Genomic DNA, 19,493 nt, shown 5'->3' on the forward strand with positions numbered 1-19,493 from the left:
CCCTCCGTTCTCCTTCTCTCGCCCTCCCTCCCCTCTCCTGCCGCTCCTCCCCTGTTCCTCTTCCTCCTCCTCATCCTCCCCATCCTTGTCATCCTCCCCTGGATAGAAGTGTTTGTTGTTTCCCAGCATCCTTGGTGGTGCGCCGTCACTGCAGGGAGGGCTGGGGGACAGTGCTGTCATGGCAACGCGACATGGCCGCACCGTGCGTGATCAGTTTCACCCTGAAAGACATCCTGTTGGGGAGACAGGGAGGGAGAAGGACACCGTTACCCACGCTGAACTCGATCGTTTGGAGAAACAGACTGTGAGGAAACTAGGTAGTACACATCAAAAAGTCGCGCCGAAATCCCACAGCGATGTGTGACAGGAGTGAGTAGGAGGGTGACATTGGTATCCCAAATGCAGAATGTGAACCAGTCCAGTCTACATTTTCCATTTAGCTGCTGAACATCCAGGAGGGAATAGCAGAGCTGAAGAAAGACTGACTATTAATAAACCCTATGAATCTGCATCTCAGGTTCATTGCAGGATAGCGAGAAAACGGTAGTTTAGTCATCCCAAGTGGGTAAGCTAATGCTGCGCTAGGCTAGCCTACTGTAATGTTAATGAAATCGCAACCCATATTGCTTTCTCTGGCACACCTCAGCGATGGTGGCCAGACAACACGCAGTTAAACACAGTTTCTCTTTTCTGGGTGTTTGGCACGTGGGCCTGTCGCCTGGCTGCAACCCCTGGACAGCACGCCTCGACGCGGGTAGATGACGCCGGGATTCCCCCAACCCCTCATTTCCTGCACCGTGCTCTGAATCAGAGATGGAGTCTGGGAGTTGGAGGCGGAGCGGAGACAGAAGACCAGAACCTTCTTACGGACAGATGGAGCTCAATAAAACATCACATGCGGCTTGCGAGGACGGCGATCGCTTCGGGTGGGGGTGGGGGGGGGTGGGGGGGGGGGCGGGTGGTGGTTTGGGGGGGGGGGGGGGGGGAACTAGGGCAGCAGGCTACACTCCGAAAAAAATAAAAACACGTCAATCACACACATGCAAGGCATGACGTGAAGAGACAGGCTACTGTATGGGATGCTGGACTGTGACCAAAAAAGAAAACACACCCTATTTGAGAATGCCAGTCAAGCTGACAGCTGTTAGAGAGACAGGAAGGAGCGCTGTCTGGTCAGGACATCAATATGGATTGGTCACGTCTCATTGGACGTGAGGAAGTGTGCCAAGGCAGCAGATTTGAATGGTGGGGGTGAGGGGCCGAGGGGGGCGAGAGGGAGAGGTACTTGTGGAGTGAGAGAGAGAGCGATGGTGGAGCGTGTGTGAGGGGAGGGGTTGGGGGGATTAATCCCTAAGGAGCCTATGAGTGACAGGGGCGCTCGGTCTGCACTGTAAGCGGGAGCTTGTGTGGCACGGTGAGGTGGGGTACCGAGGGGAGGGGAGGAGGGGGGAGGGGGGAGAGGGTAAGTGTTGGACGTTCTCTGTATGCGGAAACTGTTGACATGCGAAACTAAAACTGGAGGGTCGGAGCATCTGTACCGAGTCTCAAAGGAAATCAATGAGGCAAAGAACTGGAAGAGAAGTTACAGGGAATTTATAGACGCTGCAGAGAAGCACCACAGTGACTGGCCTGCACTTTAAAACGATCCAGCAAAGACAACAACAAAAAACGAAATAAGCCTTAAGCTGAAATCCCTGTGAACGATCCACACCAAACATGCTCTGAAGACCTCCATGCCTCAACCAAAGTTTGATTCGAACTCGATAATTCTCAAGTTGCACCTGCGACGCTCTGGTGCGTTACCGTCATCATTCAGTCAACGAAGAAGGAATGGAAGAGGTTGATTCATGTAGATCGTCATCATCAAATATTTAAGGACTCTGAGTCTGCAACGGGGGAGATAAGAGAAGAGGAGGGAAGACCGAGGGGAGACGGGCCAAACGAGCTAACTACTGCGGGGAGGGGGGGAGAGTTGAGAGGGACAAAGGGAGGAGGGGAAAGAACCAGGATACACAGAGAGAGAACGAGAACATGGTGCAGATGCATTTAGCATGAAGCAGGGTAATCAGACTTAGAGAGAGAGAGAGAGGGAGAGAGAGGGAGAGAGAGAGAGGGAGAGAGGGAGAGCGAGCGAGGGAGAGAGAGAGAGAGAGCGAGGGAGAGAGAGAGAGCAACGGAGATAGAGAGGGAGGGAGGGTCAGAGAGAGATGGCAAGTTGAGTGGTGAAGCTGAAAGTAGTAGTAACATGTTTAAGAAAGAGAAAAGATTAGAAGGAATGCTGCCAAGGAAAGGCCACGGGAAGACATCAGCCCCCATTATGGAAACAATTGAAGGATAAAGCCAGAGTAGAATGGAGCAAAGATGAAAGGAGGAAAGTCCCTTGTCCTTTCAATAACCACTAAAATCACACTTTGTGGTCTGTCCCACTGATTCCCCCCCCCCCCACCCCCCCCCCCCCGGGCTGGCCGAACTGAGAACACAAGAGACAGAGAACAATGACATGGCAACGGCTTCTCAGAGGCAGCAGAGTTGAAGAGAGAGACAGCGTTCTCAGAGGAAGCAGTATGGTATGAGACACACACACACGCACACGCACACACATACACACAAACACACACACACACTGACACACGGACACACACTCACACATGACGTAGGCCTGAACTCGACCCGAGACCCAGAAGCCTTGGTGAGGTGAGAAGTGTTTAGGAGGCGTGTGAGGTCCTGGCATGTGGGGCCAGATGAACAAGCCGAGGTGAAACCCTTAGAAAAACCTGAACAAGGCCGAGCCGAACAATGATGGGATCAGGTGCGGGGGGTAGGGGGGGGGGGGTGGATTCATCACAGTAACCACGGTAACCACGGTAACCGGGGGACGGAGATGGATGCCCTCCTTAGTGGCCAGGAAGCAGAAGATGGATGGATGGGGGGGGGGAAGGGGGGAGGCAGTTGCGACAGGACTGCTGATATCTTCATCTCCATCTGTCTTCTCCTGCTTCCTAAAGAGAGATTAGATGTAGAAGCCCAGTGCTGTTGAGATGCCACAAAGTCACAATGACTTTGGTCTGGTTTGACGACTTCCGCCTGCTCAGAATACTTTGAGCACAAAGGACGACCCTTCATGTGAATCCACCTCAAGATACAAAATCGAATTCAGATGTGAAATGTTCTTAGAGCTACTCCGTGAATATGTCAGTGATGACGTGTGCTTCCTGTGTACACAGGTCCAGGTTCTGTGTCATGGTGGCTCTAGCATGTCATCAGAAGTCTGAACTGAATCATGCAGGGCTTTCTCCACACGCTGTTGGGTGACTCTCAAGGGAGAGGCCATAAATATGGCCATAGCACGGGGCATTTTTCAGGCCTTAAAGGCACTGACTTCCACTCAGTCTCTCTCTCTCTCTCTCTCTCTCTCTCTCTCTCTCTCTCTCTCTCTCTCTCTCTCTCTCTCTCTCTCTGTAACTCTCTCCCTATGTAGGACAGTGCATGTGTATAGATATATTTTCAGTGTAGCGGTCCCCAGAAAGTAGAATTGGAGATCATCCAAGGAACAGATTGTCCCACTTTTACGTCCTGCAAAAGTGGAGCGGCCAAGTTCTGTCCTCCATATCCCTCACTCTCTCTCCCTCTCTCTCTCACATTTTCTCTCACTCTTTCCCTCCTACTCTCCCTCTCTTTCTCACTGGGTCTCCATCCTTCAACATCTTTCACACTTAGTATGGAACAGTATGGAACATTCTTGATTATGCTACTGAGAGACACTGACAAGAGAAACACAAGGGAGGTTTGTCTCAAGAAGTGGCCTATCAGCTGTGTGTATGGGAAGCACCTGCCTCAGAGACAGTTAGGGGGGAGTGGTCAGAAACGCTAGCGCTGTGATGTCACACACTGTCCCTTCAGACTGGCCGTGGGGGAGGAGCTAGACCAGCCTGTGTGATGCCCAGTACAGGAAGTCAATAAACACGTATCAACGTTTGACAGATGCATTTGAGGTTGGTAAATAAAACAGAAGCTTTGCCAAAGACAGACGGTGAATAAGTAGTGAAACTAAAATCGCATTTTAAATCACAATGAGAGTATGTTTCATTTAGAACGCTGTCAAAAGTTCTAGAACATTTTGTCATGAATTTCTGGAGGCAGCAATTAGCATACTTCACTTTTAAAGGGGGAAGCAGTCAAGATAGTCTAGATGTCCTCGACACTGAGATCAGAATTAATTTATAATGAACACCACTCCTCAAAATACATAAACAAATACTATTGTTACAGTTTTTTACAATCGCTATGACAAGAATGAAACTGACTGGAAAAAAAAGATGTGAAAATGGTACACCAGACACTGTACATAAAAACAATCCCTGCTGCCTTAATTAGGCATATAATAACCTGATAAGAGACCTAATAGAAACAGGATCAGTCCACATCCTCTCCTGTGATTCTCCTAACCCCTACGGCTGGGAAACCTACATCCGGCCTCTCCGAGAAATAAAACCAATTCATTTTAATCAAACAGTGTGTAGGATGCTAATCAAACCTCTATTCAAACAAAAATTATATCTAATCATTAATTAACTGCTTGATTAAAATAATTACCCCAGGCTTTCACTCCCACCGTAAACAAGTAGCGGTCCCTCTGTTCTGCTCTCCTGCTCCATCCTCTCCGGCTCCACCTCACCGAGGGGGATCCTTCTCCTTTTGATTTGGTCGGCCAACCGGGCCGATGGGCTTTTCAAACCGAGCCCAGGGTCACACCCGTGATAGAGACAGTTCTCACCCAACCAGCTGTCCTGGAAAAGGTTAGCGAGGAGACGTTTAGTGCCAGACCGCTCGGTTTGGGCCCGGCTGGAGGTCTGGTGCAGATCAAAACCCGCTAGCTCTTTCTCCCCTCAGACTGGGAGTAAATGGGTCAGGTGGAATATGTGTTGAAGGCCGTGCTCGCGCTGGGTTTGGGTAAGGGAGGGAGGTTGGATGGGAAGGGGGGGAGAGTGGGGGAGCTTGTGGAAGGAGGGGGGGGGTAATGTGGGACAGCGAGGAAGGGAGGTAGAGAGGATGTGGAAGAGAAGGTTGGTGTGAAAGAGGGTGGTAGGGTATATTGAGGCAGGGACCAGGATAGGGAGGGAGGGTCGAGTTCCCGGCCGGTTGAACACATCTCAGCTCAAACATCCCCTCTGCTGTGTCAACTGAAATCCAGTGCTACACACAACATCATGAGAGCTTTTAAGCAGACAGACTTTGTCAGAGTGCTCATTATTAAAACTTTGAGTAAGTGCCTTCTCAGAATCTTCTACATCAATTTATTAACAGCAAGGGATTTCTTTTTTTCAGTGTCTCTCTTTCAATTCTTATGAGGCAGTGCTGTCATATGAATTCAACACATATAAACATGTATAGTGTATATTGCTGACTGTCACTGTGCTGCCCGGGTAAAACTCTGGTGATACTGAACCCACACTGAATCTCACTTGACAATAGAAAGATTTAACAACCATTTCAGTCATCAAATGGGCCCATAGAAATGAAAACTGATGACTTCATCTCAGGGACTTTTCTGTCACACCGAAATACGGCAGTCAACGTGTCCCTCCCTTTACAGTAATTCACGCGCTTCGCAAGCGATGAAAAGGGAACAAAATGAAGCTTGTCTTTTACAGTAAGGTTTCGGTGTAGGGTGCAGCGGTTACAGCAGGCTGCTTTATATGCTGAACCACACAGGAGACGAGGCAGCACCCTGCCCGGCACCCTCCTCTCCTGAAAAGCTCTGACAGAGAGCACATTAAAATGCCACGGAACGAGCGATTGAACTTCAAAAGGGGCTCGGCTGGAGGATTCCCACTGTTTCACTTCCACAGAGGAGGGAGAGAAACACAGTCGGACGGACAGGCAGGCAGGCAGGCAGGCAGGCAGACAGACAGACGGCCGGAGGGCCGGAGGCACCAAGTACCTTATCCGGGGGCACATCACAAGGACAGGGGTGTATTTTTCCTCGTAGATCTCATCATCCCTGAGCTCTCAGACTGAACACCCAGGTGAAAGTACGCCGTGTATGGCCGGCTGGCCATTAGGGGCTAGACCGTTGCAATCGAACTGACTGAACTCCCAGCCACGACAGGGTCGGAGACCCATCACGAACGTACTGTGTCCGTTTGCCTCAGAGCCCCAATCCAAGTGACAGATTCACTTAGCGGTGTTTGTCTGTGTGGACCAAAGGGTTCTCGTAGCAAACCAGAGCCAACAAGGTGGTCGTTCCACCCGTCAGACACGGATGACGAGAGCAGGGCCCGTTTGACGTCTGCGGGGGGGGGGGGGGGGCTGTGAGATGGGCCTGTCTGCTCTACTTAAGGGTTCCTCTTAACTGATTAGTGGTGTGATTCACCGACGGACACCTCTACTTCAGGACCAAGGCTCTCATAGCAGAGGCTAGATAATCTCACACCTCTCTGGTCTCTTCTGTCACCGACGCCTTCAGACAAGCGTGAAACATTTCAGTCGCTCAGAAAACACTTCCTGGAGACATTGACCGAATAAATTGGACGGGCCTTCATTAAATCTCGAGAAGTTTATGAAATATCTTTGTTGTCGTCGCTTTTAGTTCTTCAGCCAGGCTACTTTGCAGCAGATTAGCAGGCTGCATTTGCATGGCTTACAGAAATCCTCAGAGATGTCCCTAAGGGGCTGTCCGGTGTTCTACAGTGTGAAAAGAGTGCAGAGTCAGGAGGGCCAGAAGTTCCTTTGTGTTCCACCTTTTAATGAGTGTCGCAAAGGGAAGACAACAACAGGAAGGCTCATTAACATGGACATCTGAAGAAGCTTGATATTTTTTCATGCAAATCCTTTCTCGAGGCTCGTCATTAACGGCATTTAGTTAACATAACAGGTAGGGAGACGCGCGTTCCATCTGTGGGGCACTCAGGACTGCAGCACTTCTAAACGATTGTCTGAGTGTACAAGTGACAGTGTGTGTTCACCAATGTGTGTTAACGAGTGACTGTGCATCTGTTTGTATGCACATTTTGATGGACTTGTGTGTGTGTGAATCGGTGTGTGTGCATGTGTGTGTGTGTGTGTGTGTGTGCGCGCATCTGGTACCCCTGTCTGCAGAGGCCCAGTTAAAATCCCCCCCTTGGGAGTGAATTAGGCGATATTGTTGTGCAGATTCTGTATCTTGCTGTTCAGAGCAAATCTCTGTGCTTCTATGTCTTCACTCTCATGTTCTGTAGTAGCCGGCCAGCCGCTGAGAACATTCTCAACATGGCTTCCTCTTCTCCCCCACTTAAACCTCAGGAGACCCACTGCAGCACATACTGTAGCTACCATAGTTACCTCTGCTACACACTGACCTCTCCATTCCTACTCTGCTGTACTCTCAAATGACAGGGTGGGCGGAGACCAAAAGGACCGTTTTCATAAACATTCCCCTTGAGACTCGGGTAATCACAATCCATAGGTTTTCTCCCAGCGAGTCTAATGAATCGCAGTTCCTCATGACACGCACTCTTTCTTTGGGATCCCTCCATCCCGTCAAGGTTCGGATGGGTTCATTGCACAGTCGTTGATCCATCTGAAGGGGTGTCGAATGAATGGTTCTGTGTTGAAGGGTGAAGGGGGCGTAGATCTAGCCGCTGCCCATCTTCTCCAGATTGTTCCCAGTGAAGATGCGTCCCCAGAGGAGGACACACAGAGGGAGGACGCTATTGGTCCAGAGCACTGGCTGCTGGCAACATGGGCCGCCGACCAGAGCATGCGATGCCTAGAGAGGCCCAGCAAAGCCAATTACTCCCTATCTATAAGATCAAAGCGTTCCCCTTTGCGGCTTGCGAACGTGCCCCTCACAGTGTGAATCGTTGGTGCGCAACTCATTTCACCGTTGTCAACCTCTGGCACACTTTCATGTGCCTCGCGAACATCACATGTTCCGCAGTGCAGGCCTTGACCCCAGATACCGTACACACACACACACACAAACACACACACACATGCATGCAAATGAGCTGAAATGATTCAACTCACTCCTCTTTGTTTTCGGCTGGGTTGTTTGGGTGGTAATGCAGGGTTTATGGTAAGTGGTGGTCACGGATGCTTTGTCATAGGAACTGCTTTTGACAGTGGTGCCGGGACCATTAACAATTGAGCTAGGGTTGCAGTTGTGTGTGGAATGTCTTCAATCAGGTGAGTATAATTTAGCTAAATTATTTCAGCAACTCAGAACAAATGATGGCTGCCCACTAGCTTCACGACATCATAGCTGGCCTTGTGTTTAGGGATAGTGGTCATGTGGTTTTACACAGTAAGGTAGAGCCCTCAAAATGACACCCTGGAGATGGGCACATTAAGGGAAATAGCAACGCGAATGCCCTGGCCACTATGACATGAACACAGTACATATAATAGGGGGTTTGCTACGTGTCAGCCGTGACGCTAGTGGGCGGGTGGGGGGTGGGGGGGTCTGGTGGGTGGGGGGTAGGGGGGTGGGGGTAGGGGGGTGGGGGGTTCTGGTGGGTGGGGGGGTCTGGTGGGTGGGGGGTAGGGGGGTGGGGGGGTCTGGTGGGTGGGGGGGTCTGGTGGGTGGGGGGTAGGGGGTGGGGGGGTCTGGTGGGTGGGGGGGTCTGGTGGGTGGGGGGGGTGTGTGTAGCGAGAGAAACATCAGGTAACGACAACCAACTAACACAGGAAACATGTGACATCAGGTGTTGATGAGCTGTTGTCTGATATCCTTCACATCTCTGCTTCATCAGCCTTACCTTCATCAACACCCCCATCCATATGTTAGTTCCTGTCAGAGTCATGTTGACTTATATTTTGCTTCCAATCAGGGCAGCAGTATTTATACCTTGCATTGGTTGTCTGGAATTGGAATATTAAGTCAACCTCCCACCAACCTTCACATCTTTTTTTTCTTCCCTGTAGGCTATTATTGGCTCTGTACTACTTTTCAACTGGATTCAGAAAACTATCTCACACGTTGTTCAGTGTGGTAGGCAATAGGTTTACCCACAAAACCCTGTGAACTATGCACCAGTTGTGAACATCTTGTTCACCAGATTATCATCAACCTTTGGTTTAAGTGGCCTCAGTGCGTGAACTTTCATTTGCTCGAAATCAATTATTCACACGAAAAAAGAAAGCCCATTTATTTGGCTTCACCTCCATTCACTGCACGGAGCAGGCACTTTGAGCTTCGCTTAATACGCTGATTGTACCTTGTGCATGGTAGACAGTTAAGTGGACAATAAAAGCGAGCGGTTAGCCTTGATGGAAAAAAAAAACCCTGTCCCGGGATCGGCTCCTAAGTGATGTGCTCTATTACACGAGTGCTTTGCTTTAAAGCGTCTGAGATCGCGTTGTTCCTCGTCTGTCCCACTTAGCTGGGCGTCCGATCTCCATAAAACATGTGAACAGGAGCCCTCCAGCCCCACTCAGGCACCCTCCACACAGCGCTGACGACAGCCCTCCCCCCACCAGCACACTGATTCTCACTCCGTGTGAGACAGATGCGTTGCTAACTTCTTCTTTGTCGAATCGTGCTTTCTTATTTGCAACTTCGCCTGACTCTAAAGAGTTCATATGAGGTCTCCCAGCTGCCGTGCATTGTGTAAGACGGTCATCTTAACTGTTACTTCCTCATCACTCTTGACTTGTGACTTCTAGCTCTTTCCTGTGTTTCTCACACAAGCTTCTCTGTCACTCGCACCCTCAGCATTAACCTGTCCAGTCTCAAAACAGCTGCAGCACCAACAGGAGTTGCCTCGTTTAAACAGCAGCACTCTCTGACCAGGAGAAACGAGGGAAATACATGTTTATGAAAGGCACAGTGAAGAGTTAAATACCTTCCTCCTGAGCGGGTCCCTCGGTTTTTTGTGTTGCTCCTCTTTGTATCCGCAGTGACCTCCTTCACAAAACCATAAGTAGAGACCAAGCTTGGAAGAGAGGAGAAGATCCAGTTGGGGAAAAAAGGATGAAAGATAAGGGGGGTGAAAAGAAAAAAGAAAATGAATGTCCTGTCTCTTTCAATATCACATGTTCTTGTCCCCCAACTCTGTGAATGTGCACCAGTAGGATCCGGAGCAGCACAGCTTAGCAACCTCCAACACTAGGGGGGTCTGACAACCTCTGTCTGCCCCTCTCTCTCTCTCTCTCTCTCTCTCTCTCTCTCTCTCTCTCTCTCTCTCTCTCTCTCTCTCTCTCTCTCTCTCTCTCTCTCTCTCCCTCCCTCCCTCCCTCCCTCTCTCTCTCTCTCTCTCTCTCTGTCTCTCTCTCCTTCTCCCTTCTCTCTCTCCCTCCCCCTCTCTTTCTCTCACACACTCACACACACATCCGTTCACCTACTCAACCCCGTCTGTAGCTCTCTCTAGCTCTCCTTTGCACACACACTCACACATCCACACGCACACACAAACACACACTCTAATGCACTCTCCATTCAAACAGCCCTGCTCTCTATCTCCCTCCCTCTCCACTGCTGGCAAATTGATCTCTCCCTCACTCCCTCTATCCCTCCACTCTCCTCCCTCATACATTTCCTTCAGCCCCCCCCCCCACCTCACACCCCTTGCAGCTCTTGTTACTCTAGTTCTCTCCCTCTCTCCCTCTTTCTTTTTTCACAGAGGAATGAATTTCCCTCATGCCCCCCCCCCCTAATATTCCACACTCCATGTCTTTGTCGCTCACCATCCATCCTCCCTCCATCTCTCTTTCTCACACACACACACACACACACACACACACACACACACACACACACACCTACACACACACACACACACACACACACACACACACACACACACACACACAATCATTCTGTTGATCCCATGATATGATACCTCCCTCCCACCCTCCCTCCCATGCTCCACATTGTCAGCAGCAGCTTGGGTAAGTCCATCTCCATCTCTGCTCGTCTCCTACTGTAGCTAAAAGAACATCCAAAAAATAGGCAGTGGGCTCCTTCCATTGATGAAATCCTAAAGGTTATTCTCCACCAACACCCCCCCCCCCCCCGCCTCCACATACAAACACAAACTATCTCAACACCTCTCTAGTGGGGGAAAAAGAAAAAGACTGTTTTGTGTGATCTCTGCTCTGGTGGTGAGTGCTGTGAGAGAGGTGCGTGGATATCATTAACATCTGTGTCCCAATGGACCGTGGCTTGCGCTGAGATCTAAAGCTGTGTCACCTATCGCTGGTTCACTTCTGATTAGTGTTGACACACAGGTGGGGGGCAGGTAGCTGGCAGGAAGGGAGCCGTGGAAGCTGCTACTCTTCTGGGCCATTCTGACAAACTGTCACGTGTGACATCATCCGTGCAACTGACCTTGAAACTCCAACCGACAGCGGACGAATTCAGCAATCCGTGGAGAATGAACCATGAACGTGGTTGACGGGATTGTAAACCATGTTCTGAAAGCATTGTTGACGCTTGTAGGTTTGGATTCCTAGAAGAGGAGGTTGGGCAATCGTCTTGTTTGTCGAACGGAAATCTGAGGTCGGAGTTGGGGTTATTTGTATTTCTCAGGATGGTGTAACACCAGGACGGCTGGACGACAGTCACTTGTGAGGTTTTGGGCTGAGCGCATTTTTTCTATGATAACGCATGTTGCAGTGAGTCATACACATCTAGAGGAGCTTCCCCTATCTGTTCTCTCCAGGCTAGTTTCAGCCTACTGTTTACTGCACTACAGCCCAGCCTGAGTGTGCTCTTAGGGGTTGAATTTCCCCGCTCCCTGCATCTCACAACAGTGTAGTGCAGCACATTCACCTTCACTTCAGAGGTGCATTGTCGTTAGCTCTGTTTAGGCTGTCCTGTGTCCCGCTTCTGAGAGGAGCTTCGCCTCCAAGGTTAACCCTGCTGCTGCTGGAGGGAGGAGGAAGAACTGGGTCACGGGCTGATGGAGGAGAGGAAGGATCTGTGTATGTGTGTGTGTGTGTGTTGTCTGTTGAAAGTGAGAACTAGAGCAATAAAGAATAAAGGAAATGAGTAATAGAGAAGGAATAAGAGAAAGGGAGGGGGGAAGGGACAGAGAGAAAAGGATGGGGATAGAGAGAGAGAGAGAGAGAGAGAGAGAGAGAGAGAGAGAAGAGTATAAGTGTGTGAGAACAAAAAAAGCATTGAAAGGGGGGTAAAGACCTGAAAATTAATTAAAGTGTAGAACACACAAACCATTTTTACAGTCAGTAGATATAATTTCTTGCTCAAAGCCATTGATAAAGCACAAGAAGCGAGGCAGTGGTGTGCTCTAGTGGCCAACATGGGAACTGCGAGGACAGAAGGCTTCTATTAGAGACTAAATGGTGGAAGTTTTACTTGTAACATAAAAACAGAAATTACATTTCAACAAGAATGATGAGAATCTGGTGCATTTTGGTTTGCATTTCAAGTAATGGGTGTCAATTCGCACATTGCTGGAGAACTTTGCAACAGTTTGACCACAGCTTCTAGTTTCAGAATTAGCATGAAACCACAAACCATGCGGAAACATTTGATGGCAATAATTAACCTCAACCAAGAAAGTACTGAGAACAACTCTTACACTGGCAGTGAAATGTTTCTGCAGCTACCAGAAATGATAGTTCATTCTATCTATGGTTTACAGCAAGAAATAATCCCAATAACATTACCGTTTACATATTACATACTCCCCGACTTCCTTAAATTAAGTAATAACATGTCCATAACAGACAATGAAGAGCTGGGTGATTATGCAACAGGATTGGACACCCATCAGATTCTAAGAAGGAAGGAAATATAAGAATGGTCCCAAGAATTTGCTGTGAAACCATGACAACACAACGCCTGCCACCTTTCTTTCTGCAGACACACCCGATTGTACTGAGTAAGCCTAACACCTTTTTCTGAATTGTTCAAACCATTCCATACCAACAACTTTCTCACAGTAGCTTCGGGGCATGATTAGTCATCACACCACAAATACATGTGTCATGTCAGACAAATGAAACCAAGTTTGGGCTTTGCATCTTATGGTCAAGAAGGAAGTGTTTGAACTGACCCATAATGTGTTCACAATTTTCGCACAGAATTCAGAGCTGAGAAAACTCAAACTACGGTACATTTAAGTTCTAATCATTTTCTTATAATTGTAACGCTTAAGGTTTATATGTACATGTTGATTTTTATAACTTGAAATATTTCTTGAGCATGCAGTCTCTTGGGTAAAATAATGATGCTTCAACAGAAAACTCTGCTGAGAAAGAGTGAAGAAAACACTGTGAAATCAGGTTTCTGTTCCAGAATTATAATTCCGTAAACAAACTGTGCTCACTGACACTAAGTGATGAGCCTCCTTGGACACGGGTGCTGTGATCTTGTTTGACTTCCTCAATGTCTCACTGTCCCTGAACCTCCACAGCAGCTCCTTCAAATTCAGTCTGCCCTCACATATCAATCAGCCTCAGCCCAGTCCGGACAGAGTCAGAGATGGGTGTGACAAACCAGCTCTTCTTAATACCAGGTATGCTGATTTAATCCAAAAATTGCATGCTTCTGTGCTCTCTGCTTTGTGGGTTCAATTATTATTTAGCTAATCAGCTCTTGTGACATCAGCAAACACAACACTGTCAGTTTCTAAACCAGCAAGATTGATTTGTGCAAATCACAACCAAGTGTCTCTTTTTAGGAGTAAAGGAAAGATACAGGATAGGCTAACCATGCAAAGTCAACCAAACAAGCCAGAAGGGTAGCCTACAAGAATACAAGAGCAGAATAGAAATGAGTAAATATGAACCTCAAACAGAAGGTCCAAATATGGGAAGATAAAGGTTATTCCAGAGTAATCCGGTTTCTACTCTATTTCTACTGTTCTCTATTTATTTCACAGAATATTACCTTATTACGGCAGTTTGAAGTTGTTACTTGATAAGATGTTGTGAAGATAACATGAAAGAATGCAGACACGTCTGATTTGGTTTTCCATATAATTTACATTTAAGGAGAAAGGTGTAACAGGTGTCAAAAATATAAAGCACATTATTAGGACAATTACAATTACAATTCTACAATCCCGATCATAAAAAAACTGGTGTGTTTGGAGATTCACAGTCTTCTATCACAGTCTTCGTACTGTACTGTGATATTTTGTGATCAGGTAACGAGATGGCCATGAAGAATTTGGCATTTTGGATTGTAATGATAAAGAAATGAAAAACAAAACTAACATGAGTCATACAATTATAAAAATCACATGAAAACAAAGTCTAAATTATATTTTACAGGCTATAATATATATTATCCTCATATTGAAAATTTGCCTCTATGTTCTTTGTGCGCATTAAACATAATTGAAAAGCTTTGAAGTAGGACTAAGTGACATTTGAACTAATATAGAACTTATTGGTTGGGTGGAATAGTAATTTCGTATCATTACTTTTTTTTATGAAAAAATTGAGAGGATTTTCATAAACTATTGAACTCGCCCAAGATTAAAATATCTATTTCTGTCACAAACCGCTCTTTTTGTTGTGTTTTTAATAGTCCTTGTGCATGATTTCTGTAAGAAATATATATTTATTTGAGATTTTCTGAATTTATGTGACATTTATAATGAAAAATTAAATAACATTTGCCAAAATAGGTACATAGAATAATAAAGTATACCTAATTGTTTCAACCACCATGCATCCCATTCAATTCAGTAAAAATAAGATTTAACCCTCTGGTCAAAGCTGCCCGGTGTATTCCTAAATACGTTTAGAACGTTGACTATGATAAGTAGGTATAAACAACAATTGACTCATGATACAATGTTGGTGAAACTTGGATAAACTCTGTATGTAGCTCTACTGTATTTACTGTTTCTAAAAACTATGGGTGGTATACATACATATGCACACATTTAAAATAAAGAAATAACCCTGATTCAAACTTCTCCATAAAGAAGCTCTCACTACGGGTTCTCTAAAGGGTTCTCTAAAGAACCTTATCTAAGTCAGATAGAACCATACAGAACTCCAAACAGCATCGGAAAGAGCTGAAAATGGTTCAGTTATGTTTAGACCTTTTAATGCTTCTTCTATTCTCACAGAGAGTTCTGTGTGGCAGCCAATTTGCTGATGTTAGTGTGTGCACAGTTGCCACGGTAACCAAAGAGTTGTCTGTATTCTGACTTTTCTACAGTGCTGCTCACCCTGGTCAGGACTCAGAAACTTCAGGGTGAGGAAGTAGCACGTCAAATAACGCCATAAACACCCTGCTCTTACACGCTGTTGTTCTGTGTTTCTCTCTCCCCTCTCCCTATTTCCTATTTATTTAACCTTTAAAAGTTACTTCTCAAATACCCAGTAGATGGCAGCATAATGTTGTTAACTGACTTACATCTCAACATTACATTTATACTTTTTAATACCCTCCCCTCCCCCATTTTCACTGTGTATTTGACTCTCCCCTTTTTAGTTTCCATGGTCCCGAATTTAAATCAAGTTTATGCCGGGGATACATTGAAGTTGACATGTAACAACAAGGGTTCTTCAGTGAAATGGTTCTTCAACAACATCCTGTCCAACAACATCCTGTCACCTGAAAAAGAATTGCAGATGACTGCAATATCTGCAAAAAACTCTGGCTCCTATCGCTGTGAGTCCAACGGACAGAGGAGTGACAACTTCAACATCTCTGTTCTGGGTAAATACAGGAGGCCTGCTTTGACTTATTCACTGAAATACTTTATGCTTAATCATCTTGATCATTCCTCAGTAAGTCCTTTAAACTGCAGGCTTGTGTTTAGGCTTGTACTTGTTTACCAAAGTACATAAATAATAACAATGTATTCCTTGTGTTTCCCCTCAACCCCTTCCTCTTTACCTTTCTCACACTCCCCACTCTCCTACCCACCCCACCCCACACTACACTCAACCCACTGAACTACCCTCCCCACACCACACCACCTCCGCCTTTTCCCCATCTCACCACACTCTTCAACCCCACCCTCACCCACTCCCCTACCCACCCCACAACCCTCACAGCCTACCTCCCTCCTTCAATTCTCTCCATCCGTTCGGGCCTACCAGTAATCCAGAGGGGCAGTTCAGTCACGCTGAATCTGGAGGTAGAAGATGGGCTTCAGGGCTGGACCTGCTGGGTGTACAAGAAGGGAGAGGTCATCAATATGAGAATGAAGAAGACTTTGATGACTGCCGACCAGACTGAGGTGGCGTTCCAGCCCTACAGACTGGAGGAAAACATGGGCCTCTACTGGTGCAGTGATCCGACCAACCAGACGAGGAGCAGCATGGTCACTCTTAGGACTTCAGGTAACACAAGATACTCTGAGGAATATACTGTATATGGAGTATAGTCCATATGTCTTTCTATATCCATACACTTTATGTACAGTGAAAAAAGGGTACAAAACAACATGAGAACAGTCCATATAAGAAAGTAGGCCTACAGCAGAAGAGGAAGAATCAGATGTGTGTAGTTCTGACAACATTTCAGTGGTCAAACCCAAGGAAGGATCTGTGTTAGGGAAAAATAACCACATCTCTGCTACCCGGGCTGGAGAACATGAATATGATCTTAAACAATAACCACAGTGCAATGACATGTGCAGTAGCATCCCTCAGTCTGCAGCTTTACGTTATTCCTAGAACGGATGGTACTGATGGAGACCCCATGGTCACCCAGGTCGGAAGATAATGTGGCCTTGGAATGCATCGTCCCAGGGGCCGAGATTGAGCGAACTCGGTTCTATAAGGACGAAATACTGATCCAGGACGGTGACAGCACTTCCTTCCCCATCGACAGGGTGACACAAGCGGACCAGGGGTCGTACAAGTGTAAAGCCACCTACAAAGGGGTCGTCACTAGACAAACGGTCGAACACCTCTCCGAGGTTCAGGAGCTGGTTGTCATGGGTAGGCATGGTTTGCTGTGGATGAGCCTCTCCACCCCGTGTGTGTGTGTGTGCGTGCGTGCACGTGAGCCTTGTGCATGACCTGGCCATGCCAGAGTGTGTGTATTACTTCACAACCTTGACATTGAGGGAACTCTCCTCTTATTCATTTAAATACATTGTTTTATTTCAATTCTCTTCCTTTAAATTCTCCCTTTCGTGTTTATATTTCACAGACGCCCCTCCGAGAGCATCTCTCTATATGACCACGACCATGAGCATGTACTGTGCATGCTCCGTGTGTCCCCATAGCACCTCCTATCGTTGGTACTACCAAGAGCCTGATAAAACCCGCCTATCACGGGTACATGAAGTAACGGGTCCATCTTACAGTAATGAAATACTGCCTGGCAGATATGCATGCAGAGTTATATGGCAGGATGGACGAACATCTATGAGCAAGATCCATGAGGGTGAGTTCCATTATGTTCAAAGGCCCTGTATTGATAAATAGTCCTGCAGTTAAGCATACTTGTAGTGGTATTAGCGGTTCGATTGATGTCATGTATTGTCAATGTCCGTCTTACTCAAAGTTTCCGGGGAACTTAACTGGCTGATGCCGTTGGTCGTCGTGGCAGGCCTGCTTCTCTTCATAGTTGTAGTTTTCATCGCAGTCTTCAGGTGCAAAAAGAGGAATAGGCCTAATGCCGATGGTAAGTGTGCCTTCTAATTATCTACCTGAGATGTTGAATAGTACGGTAGTGGAGAAACTGGAAAGCACAATTACAATCTCTTTCCCTTCTCTACCCTTCTAGTTCATAATTCCTCTGGCTTTTACGTATCTAATCTTTTAAGCTAAATTACTCAATGATTTTGCCCTGTGTGTTCACTCTGAGAAGCGTCTTTGAACATTTAGAAAAGTGCTTCACAAGTTTCATGTTTCATTCGTAAATGTGCTTTTGTTTTCCCAAAGGGATTTATGAAGATGTTCCGATGATGGGGGTGAAGGCGGGCGGAGAGGACGGAGGCTACGAGGAGCTAAAACGGAAACGTGACCAGGCAGAGTATGACACCTTGGAAGCTGTAGCTGGCGACCCAGAGTCAAAACGCGGCGCCAAGGAGAAGGTTACCTCGGTGACAGCAGCGCCCTCTAGTGAAGCAGGAGGGTATGAGCAACTCCGCCTGAAAGCAGTCGTTGACAAGGACAACGAGTACCACACCTTGAAGGCAGATGCCCAGGGTGTGAAGAAGAAGGATGGGGAATATGAAGCTTTGAAAGCAGAGCCAGAAAGAGAGGGGGTGTACCACACCTTGAAGGCAGATGCCCAGGGTGTGAAGAAGAAGGATGGGGAATATGAAGCTTTGAAAGCAGAGCCAGAAAGAGAGGGGGTGTACCACACCTTGAAGGCAGATGCCCAGGGTGTGAAGAAGAAGGATGGGGAATATGAAGCTTTGAAAGCAGAGCCAGAAAGAGAGGGGGTGTACCACACCTTGAAGGCAGATGCCCAGGGTGTGAAGAAGAAGGATGGGGAATATGAAGCTTTGAAAGCAGAGCCAGAAAGAGAGTGGGTGAACCATACCTTAGGGCTGGTGCAAGGGGCTGAAGGGGGGGCCGAGCTGGGGTCCCAGGTGGCCAAGTAGTGAGGGTAAGCAGAGCACCAGACCAGCGTAGCAGGCTGGATGGCATCCCAAACCATACATACCGTAACCGGCAATGGAAACATATCAAACCATTAAAGAGTCACCAGTTTAGTGAAACAACTCTTGTAATCATTCATTCAATCATTCATTTGCTTACTCCTATATGACATAGTTGTAGTTGACTCATAAACACATATTTACATTTACATTTACATTTAGTCATTTAGCAGACGCTCTTATCCAGAGCGACTTACAAAAAGTACAGGGACATTCTCCCCGAGGCAAGTAGGGTGAAGTGCCTTGCCCAAGGACACAACGTCATGTGCACCGGCCGGGAATCGAACTGGCAACCTTCAGATTACTAGCCCGATGCTCTACCCGCTCAGCCACCTGACTCCTGACACCTGACACCTGACATATAATGTATATTTATATTAACGTAAGAAAGCACTTTATCACCAAATGATTTGGTAACCAATATCACTGAGCTACAAAGTCAAAAGTTTTTATGAAACTACAAATTATTCTTCCTGATTCCAAATCATTTATGTCCACGATATTGGAGGGTTAGTGGATTTGTCAATCTGTGAATCAACTTTATGATCCTTGTACATAAATTGCATGCTTAATATATTCAGATAAAAAGCTGAAGGGTATTTTTTTTAAGAGCTTTCTAGGACTTAATGCTTGATTCTCGCTGTATTTTACTCTCGCACTTTTTATAAAGTGTGAATGATTACATTTTTTTTATAGTGTAATCATTGGTAATCACTTGTGAATATCTTTGAGTGTCATTGTACCATGTATTGTTAAAGGATTGTTAGCAAGTTTTAGTGTATTGTGGAGTTGTGTCATGCAATGTTAACAGATGACTGATGGAAACATGAGTCAGTGTTTCAAAAATGACTGTTTCATTTTTTAACAGGCAATATTATCATGAATGCTTGAATAAAGAGTTGAGGTGTGACATGGTCTCTTGTTGCTTGGATGTGCATGGTTCAACTCGGACACCTT

At 46.7% G+C, this 19,493-nt stretch overlaps 1 protein-coding gene across 2 annotated transcripts; it reads left to right on the forward strand.

The window, feature by feature from the left end:
- The first annotated feature begins 12,760 nt into the window (after positions 1 to 12,760).
- LOC124462930 lies at positions 12,761 to 19,439 on the forward strand. Of its 2 annotated transcripts, XM_047014643.1 has the most exons (9): positions 12,761 to 12,827; positions 13,362 to 13,463; positions 15,125 to 15,160; positions 15,401 to 15,628; positions 15,970 to 16,257; positions 16,594 to 16,860; positions 17,075 to 17,311; positions 17,432 to 17,551; positions 17,812 to 19,439. In XM_047014643.1, the coding sequence occupies exons 1-9, from the start codon at positions 12,773 to 12,775 to the stop codon at positions 18,477 to 18,479; spliced, it is 2,001 nt and encodes a 666-aa protein (XP_046870599.1). In that variant the 5' UTR covers positions 12,761 to 12,772; the 3' UTR covers positions 18,480 to 19,439. The 2 variants fall into 2 exon arrangements, with proteins under 2 accessions (XP_046870599.1, XP_046870600.1); XM_047014644.1 differs by lacking the exon at positions 12,761 to 12,827 and having other exon boundaries at positions 13,295 to 13,463.
- Positions 19,440 to 19,493: the final 54 nt, after the last annotated feature.

The sequence above is a fragment of the Hypomesus transpacificus genome, unplaced genomic scaffold (assembly GCF_021917145.1).
Source record: "Hypomesus transpacificus isolate Combined female unplaced genomic scaffold, fHypTra1 scaffold_265, whole genome shotgun sequence".
NCBI classification, from domain to species: domain Eukaryota; kingdom Metazoa; phylum Chordata; class Actinopteri; order Osmeriformes; family Osmeridae; genus Hypomesus; species Hypomesus transpacificus.